This window comes from Pelophylax lessonae (assembly GCF_965119305.1).
Source record: "Pelophylax lessonae genome assembly, chromosome: 2".
NCBI lineage: Eukaryota > Metazoa > Chordata > Amphibia > Anura > Ranidae > Pelophylax > Pelophylax lessonae.
Window position 1 is genome coordinate 445,732,274 of NC_138769.1, and position 21,453 is coordinate 445,753,726.

The 21,453-nt window shown below is 41.6% G+C and overlaps 1 protein-coding gene across 2 annotated transcripts in view; it reads left to right on the plus strand.

Moving 5' to 3' along the window:
* The window catches only part of SLC9A4 (solute carrier family 9 member A4), an 82,029-nt gene that overhangs the window by 35,114 nt on the left and 25,462 nt on the right, over positions 1-21,453 (plus strand). For both annotated transcript variants that reach the window (XM_082246074.1, XM_082246075.1), the window contains 4 exons: positions 12,617-12,876; positions 17,465-17,682; positions 18,611-18,813; positions 18,939-19,025. In XM_082246074.1, the coding sequence (XP_082102200.1) occupies positions 12,617-12,876; positions 17,465-17,682; positions 18,611-18,813; positions 18,939-19,025 (768 nt within the window). The remainder of the gene's footprint in view (positions 1-12,616; positions 12,877-17,464; positions 17,683-18,610; positions 18,814-18,938; positions 19,026-21,453) is intronic.

Sequence of the window (21,453 nt, forward strand, 5' to 3'; positions counted from 1 at the left end):
CTCACACTTCGACAACTCCCTCACCCAATTGGCCCCCCTCCAAGATGGGGATACCCGTTCAACACCCCAAAATTGCAGACCACTTGGGTCACAATTATGGTGCTCCTTAAAATTAGCAGATACACTGTGTTCACGCTTTCCTTTGATAATATTCGTTATGGGCTCACCAACCCTCACACGTAAATTGCGTTTTGTGCGTCCAATGTAAAGCAATTTACATGGGCACATTAACGCATAGACCACATGTGTTGTTTCACAGGTAATCAAATGTTTAATGTTGAATTCCTTCCTGATGACCTGGACAGAACAAGAGGTGCGTTTCCTCAAATTGGACTTTGTAAATGCACATGCCCTGCACCTGCCACAGGTGTGAAATCCTCTACGTCCCGGAAAAAACGATATTGTGGTTGGTGGGTCCAAAATCTTTTTGACGACCCTATCCCCAAAGTTTGGGGCCTTTCTATAGATAAAAGATGGAATATCCGGGAGTGCTGGTCCCAAAGCTGCATCTAGTTTCAGAACGTGCCAATGTTGTTTAAAGATGGCACAATGGGAGGGGACGACATCGACCTCACCCCAAGGACATCAAGGAGACCACAATCAGTACAGGGAAAACCAAAACTATTACGTGGAGTCAGAGCGGGACGCAGAGTCCAACTCAAGAAAAAGAAGGAGGGAACATTAAATCAGGGGATCTACAATATTAGTTCAACAGAACTATCGAAGGATGAATTACATATTCTTAACCAGGGTTTGAAGTGCACTCCAAAACGCACTTTAAACAAGTTTAATGCGTATATAGATACACATAAGTTTATACACAAACTAAACTTGAAAAAAATATTTTATTAACAATCCCATTACCTCCATTAGTAATACAATTCTGAGTGGAGTGATTAATAGTGAACTGCGGAATAAATCCGCGTGGAAACCCCCCCCCCCCCCCCCGGTTAGAAATAACCAGTCCATTGACTTAGTCTTGAAGGACTTGCATGCACTCCCTGTTGATCACTCTGTCCAAAGAAAAGGTAAACATATTCTGGAAGGTCTAGAATCCTTGGACAGCGTAAGGACATTATAATCCGACCGGCGGATAAGGGTGGAGGTGTGGTTATAATGAACAAAGACTTATACCACAAACAGCTGCAGGATATGTTGGCAGATAGTACTACCTATATTAAACTGCCGTGTGATCCAACAGGCCAGTTTGAAAGGGATTTGGAGATTTTGATAGATCAGGGATTTAAGAATCACATACTGACTAAAAAAGAGAGAAGTTATTTAGTACCTAGTGCATGTCGTATCCCCATAATTTACACCCTACCAAAGGTCCACAAGAATCATGTGTGTCCCCCTCCACGTCCAATAGTAAATGGAATCGGATCTGTCTGTGCAAGATTAGGACAGTATCTAGATACATTCCTGCAACCGAGTGTGACAAGCACCAGGGCATTTTTGAAGGACACTAAGGACCAACTCATGTCATTGGATGATTTGGTCTTGGGGGACGACTTGTCTGCCTTTCTTGTAATGGCGGATGTGTCGTCCTTTTACACCATCATCCAGCACGATGATGCGCTGCTGGCTCTAAACTGGGCTCTTAGTAGACGTGATGAGTTACTTCATAACCAAAAAGTGTTTATTCGTAATGCTCTGGATTTTTGACTAGGTCACAACGACTTTTGGTACTAGAGCCATTATTATAGTCAGAAGATGGGTGTGCCTATGGGAGCAAAGTTTGCTCCCAGCCTAGCCAACATCTTCATGGCAGAGAGGGAAGATAAATTTGTGTTTAACGAAAAGAGACCAGCACTGTTGTATTATCGAAGATTTATAGATGACATCATATTCATCTGGAATGGTTCCGAAACGTCACTAGTAGAATTTATGAATCATCTTAATAATAATATTAGTAACATTAAACTAGATTTTCATTGGAGCCAGAATGAAATCCATTTTCTGGATGTTGTCATCAAAAAGGGAATAGGCAAACTTCAAAATGGTTTATTTTAAACCAACAGACCGTAATAGCTATTTGTCTATGCAAAGTGGTCACCATCCCAACTGGCTCCAGAATATTCTCCGGGGCCAGTTTATGAGAGTCAAACGCAACTGTACTTTTGATGATGATTTTAAATCTCAAGCTGATATATTGAAAGACAGGTTTCTAGTGAAGGGTTACAACGAACAAGATTTGGATAAAGAAATTAATAAGATTTTCGAGGTCCCGAGAGCGTCATGTTTAGAAAACACTAACCAACGACAGGTTGCAGATACCAAGGAGTGGTGTTTCTTATCAGATTTTTCAGAAGCCTATAAAAGAGCGGAGGCCATCTTTAAACAACATTGGCACATTCTGAAACTAGATGCAGCTTTGGGACCAGCACTCTCGGATATTCCATCTTTTATCTATAGAAAGGCCCCAAACTTTGGGGATAGGGTCGTCAAAAAGATTTTGGACCCACCAACCACAATATCGTTTTTTCCGGGACGTAGAGGATTTCACACCTGTGGCAGGTGCAGGGCATGTACATTTACAATGTCCAATTTGAGGAAATGCACCTCTTTTTCTGTCCAGGCCATCAGGAAGGAATTCAACATTAAACATTTGATTACCTGTGAAACAACACATGTGGTCTATGCGTTAATGTGCCCATGTAAATTGCTTTACATTGGACGCACAAAACGCAATTTACGTGTGAGGGTTGGTGAGCCCATAACGAATATTATCAAAGGAAAGCATGAACACAGTGTATCTGCTCATTTTAAGGAGCACCATAATCGTGACCCAAGTGGTCTGCAATTTTAGGGTGTTGAACGGGTATCCCCATCTTGGAGGGGGGCCAATTGGGTGAGGGAGTTGTTGAAGTGTGAGACTAAATTGATTTTTTTGACACAATCTCTCTGCCCAATTGGAATTAATATTGAAATTGATTTAAATTGTTTTATCAGCAATTCTTAGTTCGTCTTTTGGTATTATATTTCTCCATTTTACACTGGTTTATGATATTTTATTGGTTTTATGATCATATACTGGCAATTATCTTGCATTTTAAAGGCTTTTATAATATGTATTTTAAAGCTTTTAATATACAGTATATACTTTTTTAGCTGTATTTTATGGATACATGTATGTATTATTTATTTAATATATCTTGTCAGCACGATTTGCATAATATTCAATATTTAATATTGTTTTAATCTAATGAGATGTAATTTATTGCTATAGATTATGGAGATCACTCACTGCCAGTGACACCGGTAGTTTGTAAATCATGCTATGTTGTCACCCACGGCAGTGAAGGTGTTAATTTCCGTCTTTGAGGTGTGTACTGGACCTATGGGGTGATAGTACAAGTAACATCTTGGATGGATAAGTGAAGCACCATTTCGCTTGTACTGCTAGGAAGTGCTGTGCGAAGGAATGCTCTTTTCCCTGTGTATAGTCTGTTCGTGTATACAATAGCTCTAGCAGGGAGTGACGAGTAGTGTGAATACTATGCTTGATGACGTGCCGTCTCCTCCCTAAAAGGTGGGGAGCTTGGTGCATTTAGTTGTACGCAGCGCCGTCAGGGTCACGCCCCCTGTGATGAACTCGAAAGGACGAAACTAGCCGGGGCGTGACCTGACGGCGTCAACTTACCAGACAGTATCGCTGCAAGGAGTGATAGCAGACCCGGAAGGTGCGCTGACCACGGCATGGAGCCCGGAGAGTCCCCGAACGGTTCATTACATCCTCCGCAATGTTTTCATGCTCTTGTAAATACATTGAAATGTGAGTGTCTTTTTTAAGTGGATGCAAAATAAAGTGTTTAAAAGATATTGCACTAGTGGGGTTTGTGCTTTCTCTCCCACATGATCCAGAGCACCTTGGCCCCCCTCATCCCTATGAGCATTCAGCATTGTCTATGGTGGATATCAATTACATCTGGTGCGTTTGCTTGTCCACGAGAGTGGCTAAGCCATTAGTGTTGGTGAGTGTGATTTACTCCCCCTTGCTTGCACAGTGGTGGTGTTAAGAGGTGACCCGCAGTACATCCACTTATTAAGTTTACATCCCATCAAGTTCACATTTTATGGATGCATCTATTTATGGATGGACATTCTGATGCCTTGAAGGACTTTTATTGATTTTTAATGTGATTTTATGTGAGATTGCTGAGTAGAAGGATTGTTTGCACTTATGGTCCATTTACTCTATTGATGGTGAGAGGTTACCACCATCCTTGCGCTACTGGTTACATTTTATATGTTTTTACATATTGTTTGTTTTCCGTTTTTACATATTTTACTTCAAGTAGCAGCACTATGGATTAGCAGTTGGGTTGTCCTGAAGCACTTGGGTTGTTCACTTTTTTCTTTGGGCAGTCCTTGTGAGCATCATATTACTGTGGTGGCACTGGCTGGCTGGCTGACTGGCTTGGTGTAACCCTGTTATGAGTGGCTGGCTTGCAGGAACACTTTGGTGGCTGGCTGGCTTGGTGTCACCCTGTTATGGGTGGCTGGCTGGCTGGCTTGGTGACTGGTGTGACCTTGTTATTGGTGCCTGGCTTTCAGGAACAGTCTGTGGTGTGGTGGTTGAATGGCTTGGTGGTACTCTGTTATGGATGGCTGGCTTGCAGGAACACTGTGGTGGCTGACTGGATTGGTGTCACCCTTTTATGGGTGGCTGGCTTGCAGGAACACTGTGGTGGCTGGCTGGATTCGTTTCAGCCTGTTATGGGTGGCTGGCTTGCAGGAACACTGTGGGGACTGGCTGGATTGGTGTCAGCCTGTTATGGGTGGCTGGCTTGCCGGAACACTGTGGTGGCTGGCTGGATTGGTGTCACCCTCTTATGGGTGGCTGGCTTGCAGGAAGACTGTGGTGGCTGGCTGGATTTTGTGTCAGCCTGTTATGGGTGGCTGGCTTGCAGGAACACTGTGGGGACTGACTGGATTGGTGTCAGCCTGTTATGGGTGGCTGGCTTGCAGGAACACTGTGGTGGCTGGCTGGATTGGTGTCAGCCTGTTATGGGTGGCTGGCTTGCAGGAACACTGTGTTGGCTGGCTGGATTGGTGTCACCCTCTTATGGGTGGCTGGCTTGCAGGAACACTGTGGTGGCTGGCTTGAAGGAACAGTCTCTGTGGTGCCTGGTTGGCTTGCTTGGTGTCAGCCTGTTATGGATGGCTGGCTTGCAGGAACACTGTGGTGGATAGCTGGCTTGCAGGAACCCTGTGGTGGCTGGCTTGCAGGAGCACTGTGGTGGCTGGCTGGATTGGTGTCACCCTTATTGATGGCTGGCTTGCAGGAACACTGTGGTGGGTGGCTGGCTTGCAGGAACAGTCTCTGTGGTGCCTGGTTGGCTTGCTTGGTGTCAGCCTGTTATGGGTGGCTGGCTTGCAGGAACACTGTGGTGGCTCGCTGGCTTGCAGGAACACTGTGGCAGCTGGCTGGCCGCCAGGAACACTGTGGTGGGTGGCTGGCTTGCTGAAACACTGTGGTGGATGGCTGGCTGGCTGGTTTGCAGGAACACTGTGGTGGGTGGCTGGCTTGCTGGAACACTATTGTGGGGGGCTGGCTTGGGGTCACCCTGTTGTGTGGGTGGCTGGCTTGGTGTCACTCACTCACCCTGGCCTGTTGTGGTGGGTAGCTAATGCTGGCTTCCTGGAACACTGGTCACGGTGGCAGGTGGCTGGCTTGGTGTCATCTGAGTAGCTGGTTGCTTGCTCGCTGGGCTGGCATCTTGTTGTGGTGGGTGGCTGAGGCCAGGGCCTATGAGTGGATGGATGGGTGGCAGCGTGACCAGACCGGACTGCAGCTGGCTGTAACACGAGGCTGTGGGAGGAGGGGAAGGGGGTCTTAAGTGCAGTGTGTGCGGTGAAATGGCGTCACGTACGGGCCGCGCAGGCGTGGGAGGCGGTGTTAGAAGGCAGAACGTGTGCGCGCAACATACGGAATGATGTCACGAAAATATCGGCAAAAAAAAGCAGATTCCGATATATCGGGGAAAGTCCATATCGGCCCTCGATATATCGGCCGATCTCTAATATATATATATATATATATATATATATATATATATATATATATATATATATATTATATATATATATATATATATTATCCATATGGTTGTTTAATAAAACATTTGAACTATGCTATAACACTGCACCATGTTATTGGTGTGTAGCCTCATTATTTAAAGTCCCTCGGGCAAGTGCATTTCCTGTTTGTATTTATATATATACAGTGTGTGTGTGTGTTTATATATAAATATATATATATATATATATATATATATATATATATATACATATAATATCATGTATATATTTATACACATTTTTTTAAAATAAATGTACACAAACATTTTAAGATGTATTAAAACATGGACAATGTCAGTAGAGCAGTGGATGATGTAAGTAAGGCAGAGGGGTTGGTGTCAGTAGGACAGTGGATGGTTTCAGTCAGTAGAGCAGTAGATTATGTCAGTAGGGCAGAGGTTGGTGTCAGTAGTGCAGTGGATGATGGCAGTAGTTTTCTTTTTTTTTTTTTTTTTTTATACAATTTTTTTTGAGCCCCTTTGTGTGGCTTTGGTGGCTCTAAACAGACCCCTGATGTCTTACTTTTGAGACAGAAAAAGGCACTGAAGACAGAGATTCCCCAGTCCCTTTCTCTGCAGCCTCAGCTGCACTGGACCAGGTAGCACCGCATGGGATGATTAGGATGTGCCCAGACATATCCAGCACACCCTGTGCGCACACCTATGGTTTCAAGTGCATGTAGCTGTCTACCTGCTGCTTTTCTGGCAACTCTGATGCCTACAGTACCATTATTCCAAACCTGCACTATTCGAAAAATGCCATAAACAATAAGAAAATACACTTGTAGCACTTTTCATAACCTGCAACACATCTATTAGACATATTTATAACAGAATACATAGTACACAAGTTCAATGTGGAAAATCGTTGTTGAGCAGTGATGTCACTGCATTGTTCTTCTTTTCTCTCCTCTAGCTAATTAGCAGTGTTCAATTTCTTTTTTTTTTTTTTTTTTTGCTGTATATGGAATCAATTACTGTCTTACCTAAATTAGTTACTGGCTATTATTCCAGGTACTTTACTATGAATGTTTGTTTCCAAAATATTCATGTTAGAATTCAGCAAGCTCTGATTTACTAATGTGTTTGCAGAGAATGACTAGGGCTTTATAAATATGAGCTAGCTTAACGATTTCTAGTTTAGTAATATTTTTCCTAATTTGTTATAGTATATGTATAGAGATGTGCTGGCATTTTCCCTTAGTGGAAAAAGCACATGATCTGTTATACTTTCCAACTATCCAATGTGAGACTGCCTATTTTTGGCCAAAATAAAATAAATCAGGACCTTTGGCGATTTTCTGCTTTACTAATTTTATAGATGTTCCTGGACTCCCCAAAGAGATCTCCACTCTGAGGTCTGACTTGGAATCGCATAGCAAAGTAATTGTACTAGTTGGTTCCTCTTCCCACTGCTCACACGCAGTGCTGCTCATTTATTTGTGTGAATGAGTCATACTCATGGTGGTACCTTACCTATTCAGCAGAGTATTGTAGATTTTTAGGACTGAATGGGGCGTGTGTGTAGTAGAAAATGAACAAACCCAGGACATTTCTATGTCAGAAGGTTGGTAGGTACTGTATGGTCATCCTACATGGTTCTTTTTAATATCCATTTGGTAAGACAGAGAGAACTTTCCATCAAATACCACCCCCACTTTTACTGATTTACTAATGGCTATGATCTACATTTTTACAAGCAGTTATGTCTTAAGGAGAAATCAGTAATGTTGGTCATATCACTAACCATGCACATTCCCAGGACTCCATTTGGAATACATTGCATAAGCAGTTTTCATCTTCCCAATGCTTACTGTGCTAATGTTCTCTTGGTTATCAGAACATTTCCAGTCAGCCAGCAACCATGACTGTTTTCACAAAATGCTGTAATACCAAATTATCAGAATTCCTAGCTCTTTGTTTATAGGAATTTTACTGATATGAATTCAAGAAAACTAAAAAAGCCAGCATTACATAGTAGGGAAGGATGTGGTAGGATACCGTACTCCATAATTTTTAGAACACAATGGAGAACTGGTATTTCTACACTCCACCTTAATCCATGACACGTATTTCTAAAGTAGGTTGTGACTTTCAAAATTATATATATCGATGTGGAATTTTTTAAACACGGACTCGCTGAGCTTGCTTGCTTCATTCTGTATTTTTAGATTTCCTGCTTTATACAAGTCAGTATAAATATAGATTTAATCATACATCCTTTAATCTGTTTCATTATATAAACTGTATATATATATTATTATTATAGTGTGTGAGTATATATATATATATATATATATATATATATTTGTATGTGTGTGTGTGTGTATATATATATACAGTATACACAGTATCTCACAAAATTGAGTACACCCCTCACATTTTTGTAAATATTTTATCAATATTATGTACAGCTTGTATAACAGTGTAAATTTGCTGTCCCCTCAAAATAACTCAACACACAGCCATTAACCTCCCTGGTGGTCTGATTATGTCCAGATTTCTGTGTTAAAAGTAATACATTCTTTTGCATGGAAATCTGTTGTTTTACATTTTAAAATTCACCTTCCCCCTGAGATCCCCCGCCGTTCTCCCCCGCCGTCCTCCTGCTGTGTGCTTGGCCAATGCCGGCACCTGTCTTCCGGTTCCCTTCCCTGCGAGCATTGCGATGCAGGGGGGTGGAACCAGCGGCAATTTAAAAATTGTAAATACACTAAATGACATGATACAAAGTTGTGACGGATTACACTGTATCATGCCATTTCACCACAGGATTGCACCTGGATACTTTTCCAGTGCCCTGCCTGTGCTTTTCCAGTTCTTTGTGCCTGGAAAATTGAGAACGACCATGACGTCCAAAAAGCATTCTTTTTGCGCAAAATCGCTTTTAGACTAACTGGAAAACAGTGACAGCGAAACGGAGTTACTTGAAGAACTGAGCGATAGCAATTTGTGGGAAAATTCGTCATCAGGTACGGAAAGTGATGATAGCGACGATTCTGATGTCTCTTTCTGGCACATCGCTCCATTGGAAATTCTGAAGAATCATTTGATATACTTCCCAAATTTCACAAGCTATGTACCGGAAAGAGACATCAGAATCGTCACTGTCGTCACTTTCCGTACCTGCTGACGAATTTTCCGACGAATCGCTATCGCTCAGTTCTTCAAGTAACTCAATTTTGCTGTCGTTGTTTTCCAGTTTGTCTAAAAGCGCTTTGGTGCAAAAAGAACGCTTTTTGGACGCCATGGTCGTTCTCTATTTTCCAGGCACAAAGCACTGGAAAAGCACAGGCAGGGCACCGGAAAAGTCACCAGGTGCAATCCTGTGGTGAAATGGCATGATACAGTGTAATCCATTAGGATCACAGCTTTGTATCATGTCATTTATGTATTTACACTTTTGAATTTGCCTCCGGTACTACCCCCCTGCGTCGCAACGCTCGCAGGGAAGGGAACCGGAAGGCAATGGCTAGCAATCGGCCGTGCACAGAGCGGGGAGAGAGTGTGAGGATGGCGGGGAGGACGGCAGGGAGGACGGCGGGGGATCACAGGAAAGGTGAGTAACATTGTGGGGTAATCCCGAGTGTGGCTCGGGGGTTACCGCTTTTGGTACTGAAAGTTAACCCCGAGCCACACTGGGGAATACCGCTAAGAAGGTTAATGCCTTAACTGCTGGCAACAAAAGTGAGTACACTCCTAAGTTAAAATGTCCAAATTGGGCCCAATTAGTTCCCCGGTGTCATGTGACTCATTAGCGTTACAAGGTCTCAGGTGTGACTGGGGAGCAGGTATGTTAAATTTGGTGTTTTCGCTCTCACTCTCACTCTCTCATACTGGTCACTGGAAGTTCAACGTAGGATCTGAAAAAAAGAATTGTTTCTCTACATTAAGATGGCCTAGGCTATAAGAAGATTGCCAATACCCTGAAACTGAGCTGCAGCAACGTGGCCAAGACCATACAGCGGTTTACCAGGACAGGTTCCACTCAGAACAGGCCTCGGCATGGTTGACCAAAGAAGTTGAGTGCACCTGCTTAGCGTTCTATCCAGAGGTTATCTTTGGGAAATAGACGTATGAGTGCTGCCAGCATTGCTGCAGAGGTTGAAGGGGTGGGGGGGTCAGCCTGTCAGTGCTCAAACCACACGCCGCACACTGCTTCAAATTGGTCTGCATGGCTGTCTTCCAAGAGGGAAGCCTCTTCTAAAGATGATGCACAAGAAAGCCTGCAAACAGTTTGCTGAAGACAAACTGACTAAGGTTATAGATTACTGGAACCATGTCCTGTGGTCTGATGAGACCAAGATATACTTATTTGGTTCAGATGGTGTCAAGCGTGTATGGCGGAACCAGATGAGGAGTACAAAGACAAGTGTGTCTTACCTACAGTCAAACATGGTGGTGGGAGTGTCATGGTCTGGGGCTGCATGAGTGCTTGAGTGCTGCCGGGACTGGGGAGCTACAGTTCATTGAGGGAACCCTGAATTCCAACATCTACTGTGACATACTGAGGCAGAGCATGATCCCCTCCCTTTGGAGACTGAGGGCAGTATTCCAACATGATAGTGACTCCAAACACACCTCCAAGATGACCACTGCTTTGCTAAAGAAGCTGAGGACTGGCCAAGCATGTCTCCAGACCTAAATCCTATTGAGCATCTGTGGGGCATCCTCAAATGGAAGGTGGAGAAGTGCAAGGTATCTAACACCCACCAGCTCTGTGATGTCATCATGGAGGAGTGGAAGAGGACTCCAGTGGCAATCTGTGAAGCTCTGGGGAACTCCATGCCCAAGGGGTTAAGGCAGTGCTGGAAAATAATGGTGGCCACACAAAATATTGACACTTTGGGCCCAATTTGGACATTTCCACTTAGGTGTGTACTCACTTTTGTTGCCAGCGGTTTAGACATTAATGGCTGTGTGTTGAGTTATTTTGAGGGGACAGCAAATTTACACTGTTATACAAGCTGTACATTCACTACTTTACATTGTAGCAGAGTGTCATTTCTTCAGTGTTGTCACATGAAAAGATTTAATAAAATATTTACAAAAACGTGAGGGGTGTAGTCACTTTTGTGAGATACTGTATATATATGTATGTATATATATATATATATATACATATATATATATATATATATATATATATATAATTTCCATAATTGAACCCCCATGTATTGGCCATTACACAGAAATACAGTGCCTGGCCAAAAAAAAAGTCGCCACCTGGAATTAACTAAGCAACTAACTAAACTAAGCATGCAGCAACTATCCTATTGGATAGTTACTGCATGTGCACACAGAATGAAGTCAGCTGACTACCTGAATATACTGAATGACCAGGTTATTCCATCAATGGATTTTTTCTTCCCTGATGGCGCGGGCATATTCCAAGATGACAATGCCAGGATTCATCAGGCTCAAATTGTGAAAGAGTGCTTCTGGGAGCATGAGACATAATTTTCACATTTTGGCCACCACAGAGTCCAGAACTTAACCCCATTGAGAATCTTTGGCATGTGCTGGAGAAGGCTTTGTGCAGTGGTCCGACCCTCCCAACATCAATACAAGATCTTAGTGAAAATGAATGCAACATTGGACGGAAATAAATCTTGTGACATTGCAGAAGCTTATCGAAACCTTTTTTTTTGGTGGTGACTTTTTTTTGGCCAGGCAGTGTATTATGCTAACAAACACACCATATATGATTTACCTTGTAGATAAGTAGCAAATTATATTTGAACTTGACGTGCACATCCTGTTTTATGAATTCATTGCTATTTAAAAATGTGCTGCTTTGCATAGTTCATTCTGTTTACTGTGGTATTTGCAAACAAAGTAGAAAGAGATATTGATTTTGGTAAAATACTTCCTTTGGCAGTGCAGACACTAAGGAAACATTTCTTAGCAATTTCTTTGCTTTATAATACAAAATGTAATTGATAGACTAACAGTATAGCAGGTATGCATATTATATAGTATGTATTAATTGAATTCTTACTTTCGATATTTTCTATGCACTCAAGCTACATAATAAGTAAAATATATATGGCAACTATTCACAATTACACCCAACCAGTAATCCACAGATGAGATCACAACGCTACACATTATTAACCCCTTTCTGCCTGCCCTATATTGGTTTTACTGCTACAGGGCGGCAGCTGTGTGTGTATATAAGTGATTTTGCATTTCCGCCCGCAGGGGGCACACGCTGTAAATCTTCTGCAGAAGTCGATCTGCAGATGCCGGCCACTCAATGTCCTCTGGCACTCGCCGATCGTCAGTAAAGAAGACAGAACGGCAATCTGCCTATGTAAACAAGGAAGAGCGTCGTTCTGAGAGGAGAAGAAATGGATTCTGTGTTCCTGCAAAGCAGGGACTAGAATCCATTTCTTCCCTTAGTAAAATCAGCACACAAATTTGTATTTAGCTGTTTTCCTGGAGTTATGTATTCATCTGCATTACAAACCAGTTGCGTAAAAAAATTACTTTGATTGCACTGTATTCAATAATGTATGTTTCCTTTACAGGTGCTGTATAATATTTTTATTTCATTCACACAAATGCACACCTATGAAAGCATTGAACCCGTAGACATTTTAGCAGGCATCGGGCGTTTCTTTATGGTTGGAATTGGTGGTGTGTTTATCGGGATCATATTTGGATTCTTCACTGCTTTTATCACACGATTCACCAAGAACATAACTTCTATTGAACCCCTTCTTGTTTTCATGTTCAGCTACCTGTCTTATCTGTCTGCTGAGGCCTTCTACCTCTCTGGAATCTTGGCGTAAGTACCACTAAGCAATTTTATTATGTTGTAAATATGTTTCATTTCCTTTTATATGTTTTACAGTAACAATTGCTGCTTGTCTCAACAACATGTTTGATGGTACAGAAAGATACCAGTTTTTAATAATGTTTGTTTAATCTTTAGGGTATATTCCATTTTATGCTTGTGATTTACTAGCTTTTACATTTTTCTGTAGGGGACTAGGTAACTGCTAAAGTTTATTATTGTTGAACAAATGTTTAATCAATGTAATCAATAAATGCAACAATCCATGGCAACAAACATGACAATAAATGCATATGCAAAAAGCATGAAAAAAGGATCTGATAGTTCATCCACTGTATGGGATTTAGGATCTAATCATTAATTCACATGAGATTTTAGGCATGTGGTGAGTGCGATGTGGTTGCATAACCAACAGCAATTATTTACCAAGTAACAAAGACTGCATGGTCAGCACTCATATATGAAGTCAGAAAAGACTGTCCCAATATTTCATAATAAATCACTGATGTGTTCCTAACCCCAATAATTGAGTAACATTGCAACCAATGGTGAAGCCACAATTCAGTTACAGCATTGTGAAGAGCTGCACGTAAACTGCCCAGTACAAATCTGGGAAAGGAACGTTAGCCCTTGCCTAAGCAATAAAAGTGGACTGGTTAAGCACTTTTAAGAAACCAGGCCTGAAAAGGTGTAGAGAATCAAATGGATGACTTCTAGAGCACATTTAAAAGAAAATTTACAGTTCACTTTATAGTGTGTCATATTAGGTAAATATTGAATGAAATATCTGTCTTGATTAGACATGAGTGAAAATGGACAATTTTGCTTACCTGAAATTGCAATAAATTTTACAGATTTTGTTTTTTAACAAAATTTGGTCTATTGGCAAAATGTATTGGAGTCAATCTTGAAGGCAAAATGATAGTGGATTTAAGGTGTTTTAGGTTTTTACGGCCTTTAAATAGATCTTAGACGTTTTTCTTTGTGCTTAAAAAAGGCTTTCCTTTTTTGGGAAGTTATGTAAAAATTTTCTGAAAAAAGCACCTTTTCCACACATTACACCGTGTACATGTTTGCGATAATGTCTCTTAAAATTTGACTTTTTTTTTTATTTTGCTGTCTAAAAAATTGCCATGTAACAACGCAATACACAACTGTGTATACTGTAATAGGGAAAGAATATAGATGTATTTTTAACATCATCTTTTTGTTACTAACATCTAGAGCCAAAGCTTTTTTTTTATTTTCATAGAGAAGGAGAGGGATCAGGTTTTTTTTTGCAATCCTTGTCACATTTAGAGACTTGCCTTCACTTCATGTCCTGTGTACCCATCAGGATAGCATAGCTTTCCATTGTAAGGAAATCCCCTTCTGTTGTCACAGGAACAAGTGTCCCCAATAGAAGATTTACCCTTTATCCATAATTCCTGTTCAGGTGGCAACACAAAATTTGAGATCTACCCTTACTTTCATTCACATCGACATTGGTGATCAGAACAAAGAGAGAGTAAACCTCCATAACAGGGAAACCAATCTAAAAGAAAGAAGAAAGGGAAAAAAAGTTAGACTGGGTGCAGCAGCTGGCTACTAAAAAGCCCATATTGCTCTGTTGAAGAATTTGTACATGGACTTTGGCTCCATTCACATATATGTGGCCGCGGTTTCAGCGCTGTAGTCCAGTGTGGTTCTGTTCAGGTGCAAATTTTTACCTGAAATCGCACCTGAGCCAGACCGAAAAAGGCACAGGACTGTTTTTAAAACTGCACCGCGGCTGTCCCACACATGTGTAAACCAGCGCATTATTAAGGTTGCCATTATGTGACTCAGATGCAGTTCAAAATGCATCTGATTCGCATAAATGTAAACGAAGCCTAATAGTAATTGATTTTGAAAGATTTTTGGAATATCTTAACCACTTGCCGACCGCCGCACGACTATCTACGGCGGCGGTCAGCCCCTCACAGGCAAAGTGACGTAGGTCTACGTCGCTCGCCTGTGAGGGTTTAGGGAGCGAGCGCGCGCCGCCGGAGGCGCGCTCCCGCTCCCGCGTGGTCACGGACCCCCCCGCGCGTGTGACCGGCGGACCCGATCGCCGCCGGCCACTCTGCGATCGGCGGGGGAGAGGGAGAAAGTCAGGCAGCTTGTGTAAACAAGCTGCCTGTCATTCTCCTCTCTGTATGAGAGCTGATCACATGGATCTACTATGTAGATCCATTGATCACTCTGCATACAGTTGAAGCCACAGCCAATCACAGTTAGAATCACGCCCCTAGGGACACACACAGCCCCTCCCTCTCAAATAAAGTTAACCCCTTCACTACCAGTGTATTTTTACAGTAACAGTGCATATATATAGCACTGATTACTGTAGAAATGTCACTGGTAACCCCAAAAGTGTCAAAAATGTCAGTCAAGGGTCCGATCTTTCCGCCGCAATGTCGCAGTACCGCAAAAAAAATCGCAGATCGCCGCCATTACGCGTTAAAAAAAAAACAACAAAAATGACAAAAATCTTTCCCTTTGTTAGTAAACGCAATAACTTTTGCGCAAACCAATCAAAATACGCTTTTTGCGATTTTTTTTACCAAACATAGGTAGCATAAAACAAATTGGCCGAAAATATTAAAAAATTTTGATTTTTACATTTTTTTTGGGGGGAATTTCATATAAAAAAAAGGGAAAAATATTGCTATTTTTGCAAAATTTACGCTCTTTTTTTGTTTATAGCGCGTGATCAAAAAATCGCACAGGTGATCAAATACCGCCAAAAGAAAGCTCTGTTTGTGGGAAAAAAAGGACGCCAAATTCGTTTAGGTACAGCGTCGCACGACCGCGCAATTGTCCGTTAAAGTCACGCAGTGCCGAATCGCAAAATACCCTCTGGTCGTTTAGCAGCCAAATCCTCCGGGGCTTAAGTGGTTAAATTGACAAACAGGAAAAGGAAATTATAATGAAAACCTGACAGTGGTCCTAAACCCCCTTACTGCTTCATCTAGAAATTAAGCAGAATTAGTACAGAGTGTTACATGAATGGATCTTTGTGTTACATCAGGTCAAATCACATGACATACAAATATATAAAAACTATCAGCGCAATTAATTGTGAAAAAATTTATAAAGTATTAAGTGATATAGTAAATCAATAACCGGCTGCTAACACTCACTGTGTTTCCACTCCACAATAAGACATAATAGGCAAAAAAAGTGCTGCACTAGAAAATTATATGTGATAAATAAGATGCACAACAAAAAAAAAAAACTAAAAGAAATATTGATCTCCAGCAAAAAATCTTTAAAGCAGTATTAAGATAAACTGAATACAAACATGTGAATAAATCAGTGAGAAAATTGATAAATCAATAGATCAAATTTGAACAATGTCCCAGTGTCCAAACAATATAAAAAAATCCGAAGGTGACTTGGGTATCCCACACCTCTGTGAAAACTCAAAGTACAAGTGTGCTCCTTGATCCACCACCACCAAGTGTTAAAGCCTCTCCCCTTCCTATCTGACCCAAGAGTCACCAATGGGTCAGATACAGCAGTACCCTAAAAGGGTTAATGGGTCGATGGACAGGTCTTAAACTTGGATATCAGCAGGTGTTTCCAGGGCTGGACTCCGGTTTGCTCGTGGTACACCCCAGTCATGAGAAAAGAATACAGCAGATTATAATGCTCTCTGATAGGGTGCATAAGCAGTTTTTTTCAAAGATGACACACTTACATAGATCAGCACTTCAGCAGTGCGAGCTGTTACACTGTTTCGTATAGCAGAAGAGAGGATGTGACGTGTGATGGACAGGTTCCTCTGCTATATATTTTTTTGCCTATTAAATCACATGACACATCTCAATTGTCAGCAATGGCACTGCTCAAACTGGTGTGATGACGACTTTTTTGTGCCACATCGATTTGAAAAAGTAGTTCCTGCACTACTTTTGGCGATTTCAGGTGCGACGTGGATAGACATCTGTGCATCCAGCCGCACAGACATCTTCCAAGTTGCACCTAAAGTTGCACTGACACGTGGCTTTTAAATCGTGCGATTTCAGATTAGGTCACGCACGATTTCTAAGCCACAATCAATGTGAACGAGGGCTAAGTACAAACAAGAACAACACCAGGTAAATGTTCACCTGCTATTTTATACTTAAGCACTGATTGCAAAGGACTACATAAAACAATTTCATTTCATGATCCTGTTCTTGGTATTTACCGAAGTGCAGCTTTGTCATGTAATCCTAAATAATAACTAATGTATATAGAATTTTGTAGTATAGATTGTTATTTTCCATACACTAAACATGTGCACCTTTTAGTCTTTCCTTCTACATGAACCCATGGCATATGGCATTGTGCTCCTTTGATTTTACATTTGCTCATTGAATACTTCCATAGTAACATCTGATAAATCTCTTTTTAACTATGTAACCCAACAAGAAAATGTAAATATCATTCCATAAAAACAGCAAGTTTGTTTCATAAATATATAGGTTAAGAAATCAATATTCTAGTATTTTAGACACAGGTCCCTTATATTTTCCATATGAATATGGAGTAATAATTTGTGTGTTCACAGTATGACAGCTTGTGCAATGACTATGAAGAAATATGTGGAAGAAAACATCTCCAAGAATTCAAGCACAACTATTAAATATTTTATGAAGATGTTGAGCAGCGTGAGCGAGACTCTTATATTTATCTTTATGGGCGTCTCCACAGTTGGAAAAAACCATGAATGGAACTGGGCTTTTGTCAGCTTCACTTTACTCTTTTGCCTGATATGGCGAGCTCTAAGTATGATGTTTATAAGTTTTACTATTTATTACCGTTGCCAAGCATAAAAAAAACAGCTCCATATGTTCTAATGTGAGATAAGACAAGAGATCTTCAAATGCAGAGATTATGTTCTCACAAGCCAAAGATGTGAAGACATAATCTCTGTATTTGAAAATGGTGAGAGCTTGGCTGATCTGACTTTCTGACTTGGAGGGAAGTGATTGTGTAGCAGTTTATACTGTGGCTAATATCCATGAGCCCTTTTAAAACACAATCATCAGCTCTAATTTTTGGAGACCCCAGAGCATTTAACCAATACATAGGACTTTGGATAAATTAATTTATATCTGCCATATATTGAAGCATTTACTACAACTCAGCAATTTTCTTGCCTTTTTTTCGGCCCTTGGGGCACTCATTATTCCTCCCACTGATACGAGGCAGTATTCTGCCAACTGACATTAACAATGGGGCATAATTTCTCCCACGAACACCAAAAATGGGGCACTAATCCTCCTAACGATATCAGCGATGGGGCACTACTCCTCTCCCCAATACCAAATGTGGTGATGTTTACTCCCACTGATGCCAGGAATATTTTCCACAACCGCTGGCCACAGTTCAGCCCTCTAAAGTCTGAAGGACAATACACTGGCGAAGTGTTTAGAAAGTTTGGAGACCCCTGCTCTAGTGCAAATGTGCTTGCAGAGTGCAACTGTACTTTGCAAAGTGCACAGTCTTTTTGCCTTTAGCAAATCAGGCCTCTAAGCAGCTTCCGGCAGATCACAAAAAATCTTCATAACACTGTATTTCGCAAAGTTCCTTACATATGTGTATTTTATTATAAATGATGTGGGGTATGGGTTTTATTAATACTAATTACAATTAGTAGTAGTGGTGGTAGTAGTATCTGATTATTTTTAACTTTGTGTTTTATACTTTTCAGGTGTTTTTCTTCTTTTTCCGATAATGAATCGTTTCCGGACATACCCATTTACTTTTAAGGACCAATTCATCATTACATACAGTGGTTTACGGGGAGCCAGTAGTTTCTCACTTGTATTCTTGTTACCTATTCTCTTATTTCCAAGGAAGAAATTGTTCATCACTTCAACCATTGTAGTTATATACTTCACAGTGTTCATTAAGGTAAGAATGTGCTTAAAATGTGGGGAAAATAAATATTTCTTTAATGTGCCAATAGTTTATGCAGATACTTTTATTTATTTTTTTTATTGAAAAAATATGGTTAGCAAATATGCTTTTAAATTTAGGGACTGACTATTGGACCTCTGGTAAGATATCTGAATGTGAAAAGAATATCAAGGGAACAAACGGTCAATCAAGAAATTCATACTCGTGTAAGTGAGTTTAAATTCTACATTATTATATTTAAGTAAATCTTTAACATGGCATTAAATGTAATTTAGCTTAAAAGAGAGTGAAGAATTGTGTTTTAATCATATGAAAGTGTAGGTTGCAGGGCGCCAGGGTTGTTCAGCCCCAAACCCATTCTGTTCTATGCACGGATGGTTGCCTGAGGCCTCCACTTCACATCCTCTTGGCCCTGGTGCAAATCACTCCCTTTTCACCGGGAACAGGATTGTCTTCAGCTGGAACTTAGTGGAAACAGTTCCACCACCTTTTGTACGGGCTCTCTGCTTCCCGCTCATCACTTTGACTTGTAAACACAGAAGTCCTTCTGTGTGTACAATGACAGCTTGTCTCCCTACAGCTCCCACAGATCTGATCCTCTGAGAAGATCCCACTAAGTGCAGGAAGGGGACAAGTGAGATGCAGGTGCCTGAGGTGCAGTGTGGTCATGGGCGGGAGAGGGACATCATGTGGTAGGCTGATTCTCTGTGATCTCCATTTTTTCCCTGGTGTTCATATGCCAATATCCCTGCCTCCTGCTGGATGGCTCCCTGCAAATGAGAGAGGCGAGCTGCCTACAGTGTTTGGAGAGGTACTAGAGCCAGCTGGGTGCTTAATAAAGCGGAGTTCTGGGCTCCAAAAACAACTTTGGCCCATCCGTTGCTGTAAATGCCCTAAAAAACAAATGATATTCCCAATTTTTTTTTTTCTTTACTTACCTTGGTTTTTAAGAAAGTATACTTACCTTCCTTCTACTTCCTCCCCCTTCGGCCGCCGCCCGCGCGGTCTTTTCCTGCTTGCGATGACTCCTGGGAGCTGAACGTCATCGCTCCCAGGAGTCAATGCGCCTGCACCGGCCCCTCTCGTCAGTTCCGGTGCAGGCGCGTGATTCCCTGCTAAACAGCTTCTGGGCATGCCCAGAAGCTGTGCAGGAATGACGCGCATGCCCCAGAAGTGACGAGCCGGACCAGTGCAGGGCATTCTGGGACAAAGAGGACACGGAAGAGGACGCAGAAGAGGGCGCGTTGGCTTCAGCTGCCCACACCCAGGATAGCATCGCTGGAGAAGAAATTTTCAAGGTAAGAATTTCTTCTAAAAGGTAAGTGTGACCTGGGACAGTTCAGAAGCTATCCATTATGGAATGTACTAGCCCTGATTGTCCCGGGGGTATTTTTATCTAAATTTCATCTCTGAGGCCGGAACTCCGCTTTAAGCTTAATATGGCAACAAAAGTAATATATGTGAAAGATGGCAGAGCTTTTAATGAGTGGGGGAGAAGATTGGACAGTGGAGGGGGATTGCATGCAGAGGTCAGAGTGAAAGAGGGGCGAAAGTGAGATGTGGATGGAGGATGCAGAGGTAAGCAGCTGTGGAAGAGTGTTGAACTCTGCACTCTGTGTGTAGTGCACCCTTGTACTCTGAACTCTGTGTGTAATGCACCCCTGAACTCTACACTCGGTATGTAATGCACTCCTGGTATTTAATGCTAGTGAAATTTGGCCACACCCACTATGTGTTTGGAGTATGTGTGTGTGGGGTCTTGGTTGAGTTCCTGCACCAATTCTCTGGAAAAAAAAAGCCCTGCCCAGGAGTATTCACACACTTTGTCCCCACTTTCGCTTCCAGAGCCTAGATGCCCAGGTTTGCATCAGTAATACACTAACAATATTCGCACGGAGGCTTGTAGTAAATAATTAACTTCCTTATTTCCGTGGTCAATAGATAAATCACAACAGTTCATAAAATGGCATAGTTACATTCTAAATACTGACTTGAGGTCAGGCGGTATTGACATTGGCCCTCTTGTGGCTCTAAGCAGATGTAACTTGCCTTTTCTCTTGCACTCCCAAGGCTACAGGCTCTCTTAGCTGTCAGTTCATCTAGTGGGGATAAGAAGGGGACACACTCCAGCCTCTCTCTCCAAGGGGAGAGCATGGCCACCTCCAGCAGACCTTCCTTCTCGGTCTTCCTCCCAACCAGAACAAGCTCAGAGCCCCAGCTCCAACCACTCTAAATAGGGATACCCACAAAACACTCAACAGCAGAAAGAGCAACCCTTAAGGGGGCCTCTACTTATCTCCACTTGCCTACATATATTCACTTGAAAGGTGCTATAGTGCAGTTTCTTGGCAAAAAATTAGATTATAGAGTAATATGTATATAGAGAACTTGCAAAACGTACAGATTTACAAATTTACGAACACTGACTACTGAATCGCTTTATAAATTTATAAATTCTGTTTTAGAACTTTATAAATTTATGTGCATACCTTGTCTTCTTCTAAACTATAGAATCTTCAAACACATTTTTCTCTTTTGTCCTCTCTGTGTCTCTCAGTCCCTGTCTTTTTCATGTTTTCCCTTTTGCATTTCTCCAGTCATAGTTTTTGTTCTTCCATGTTCCCTGCTGCCCCT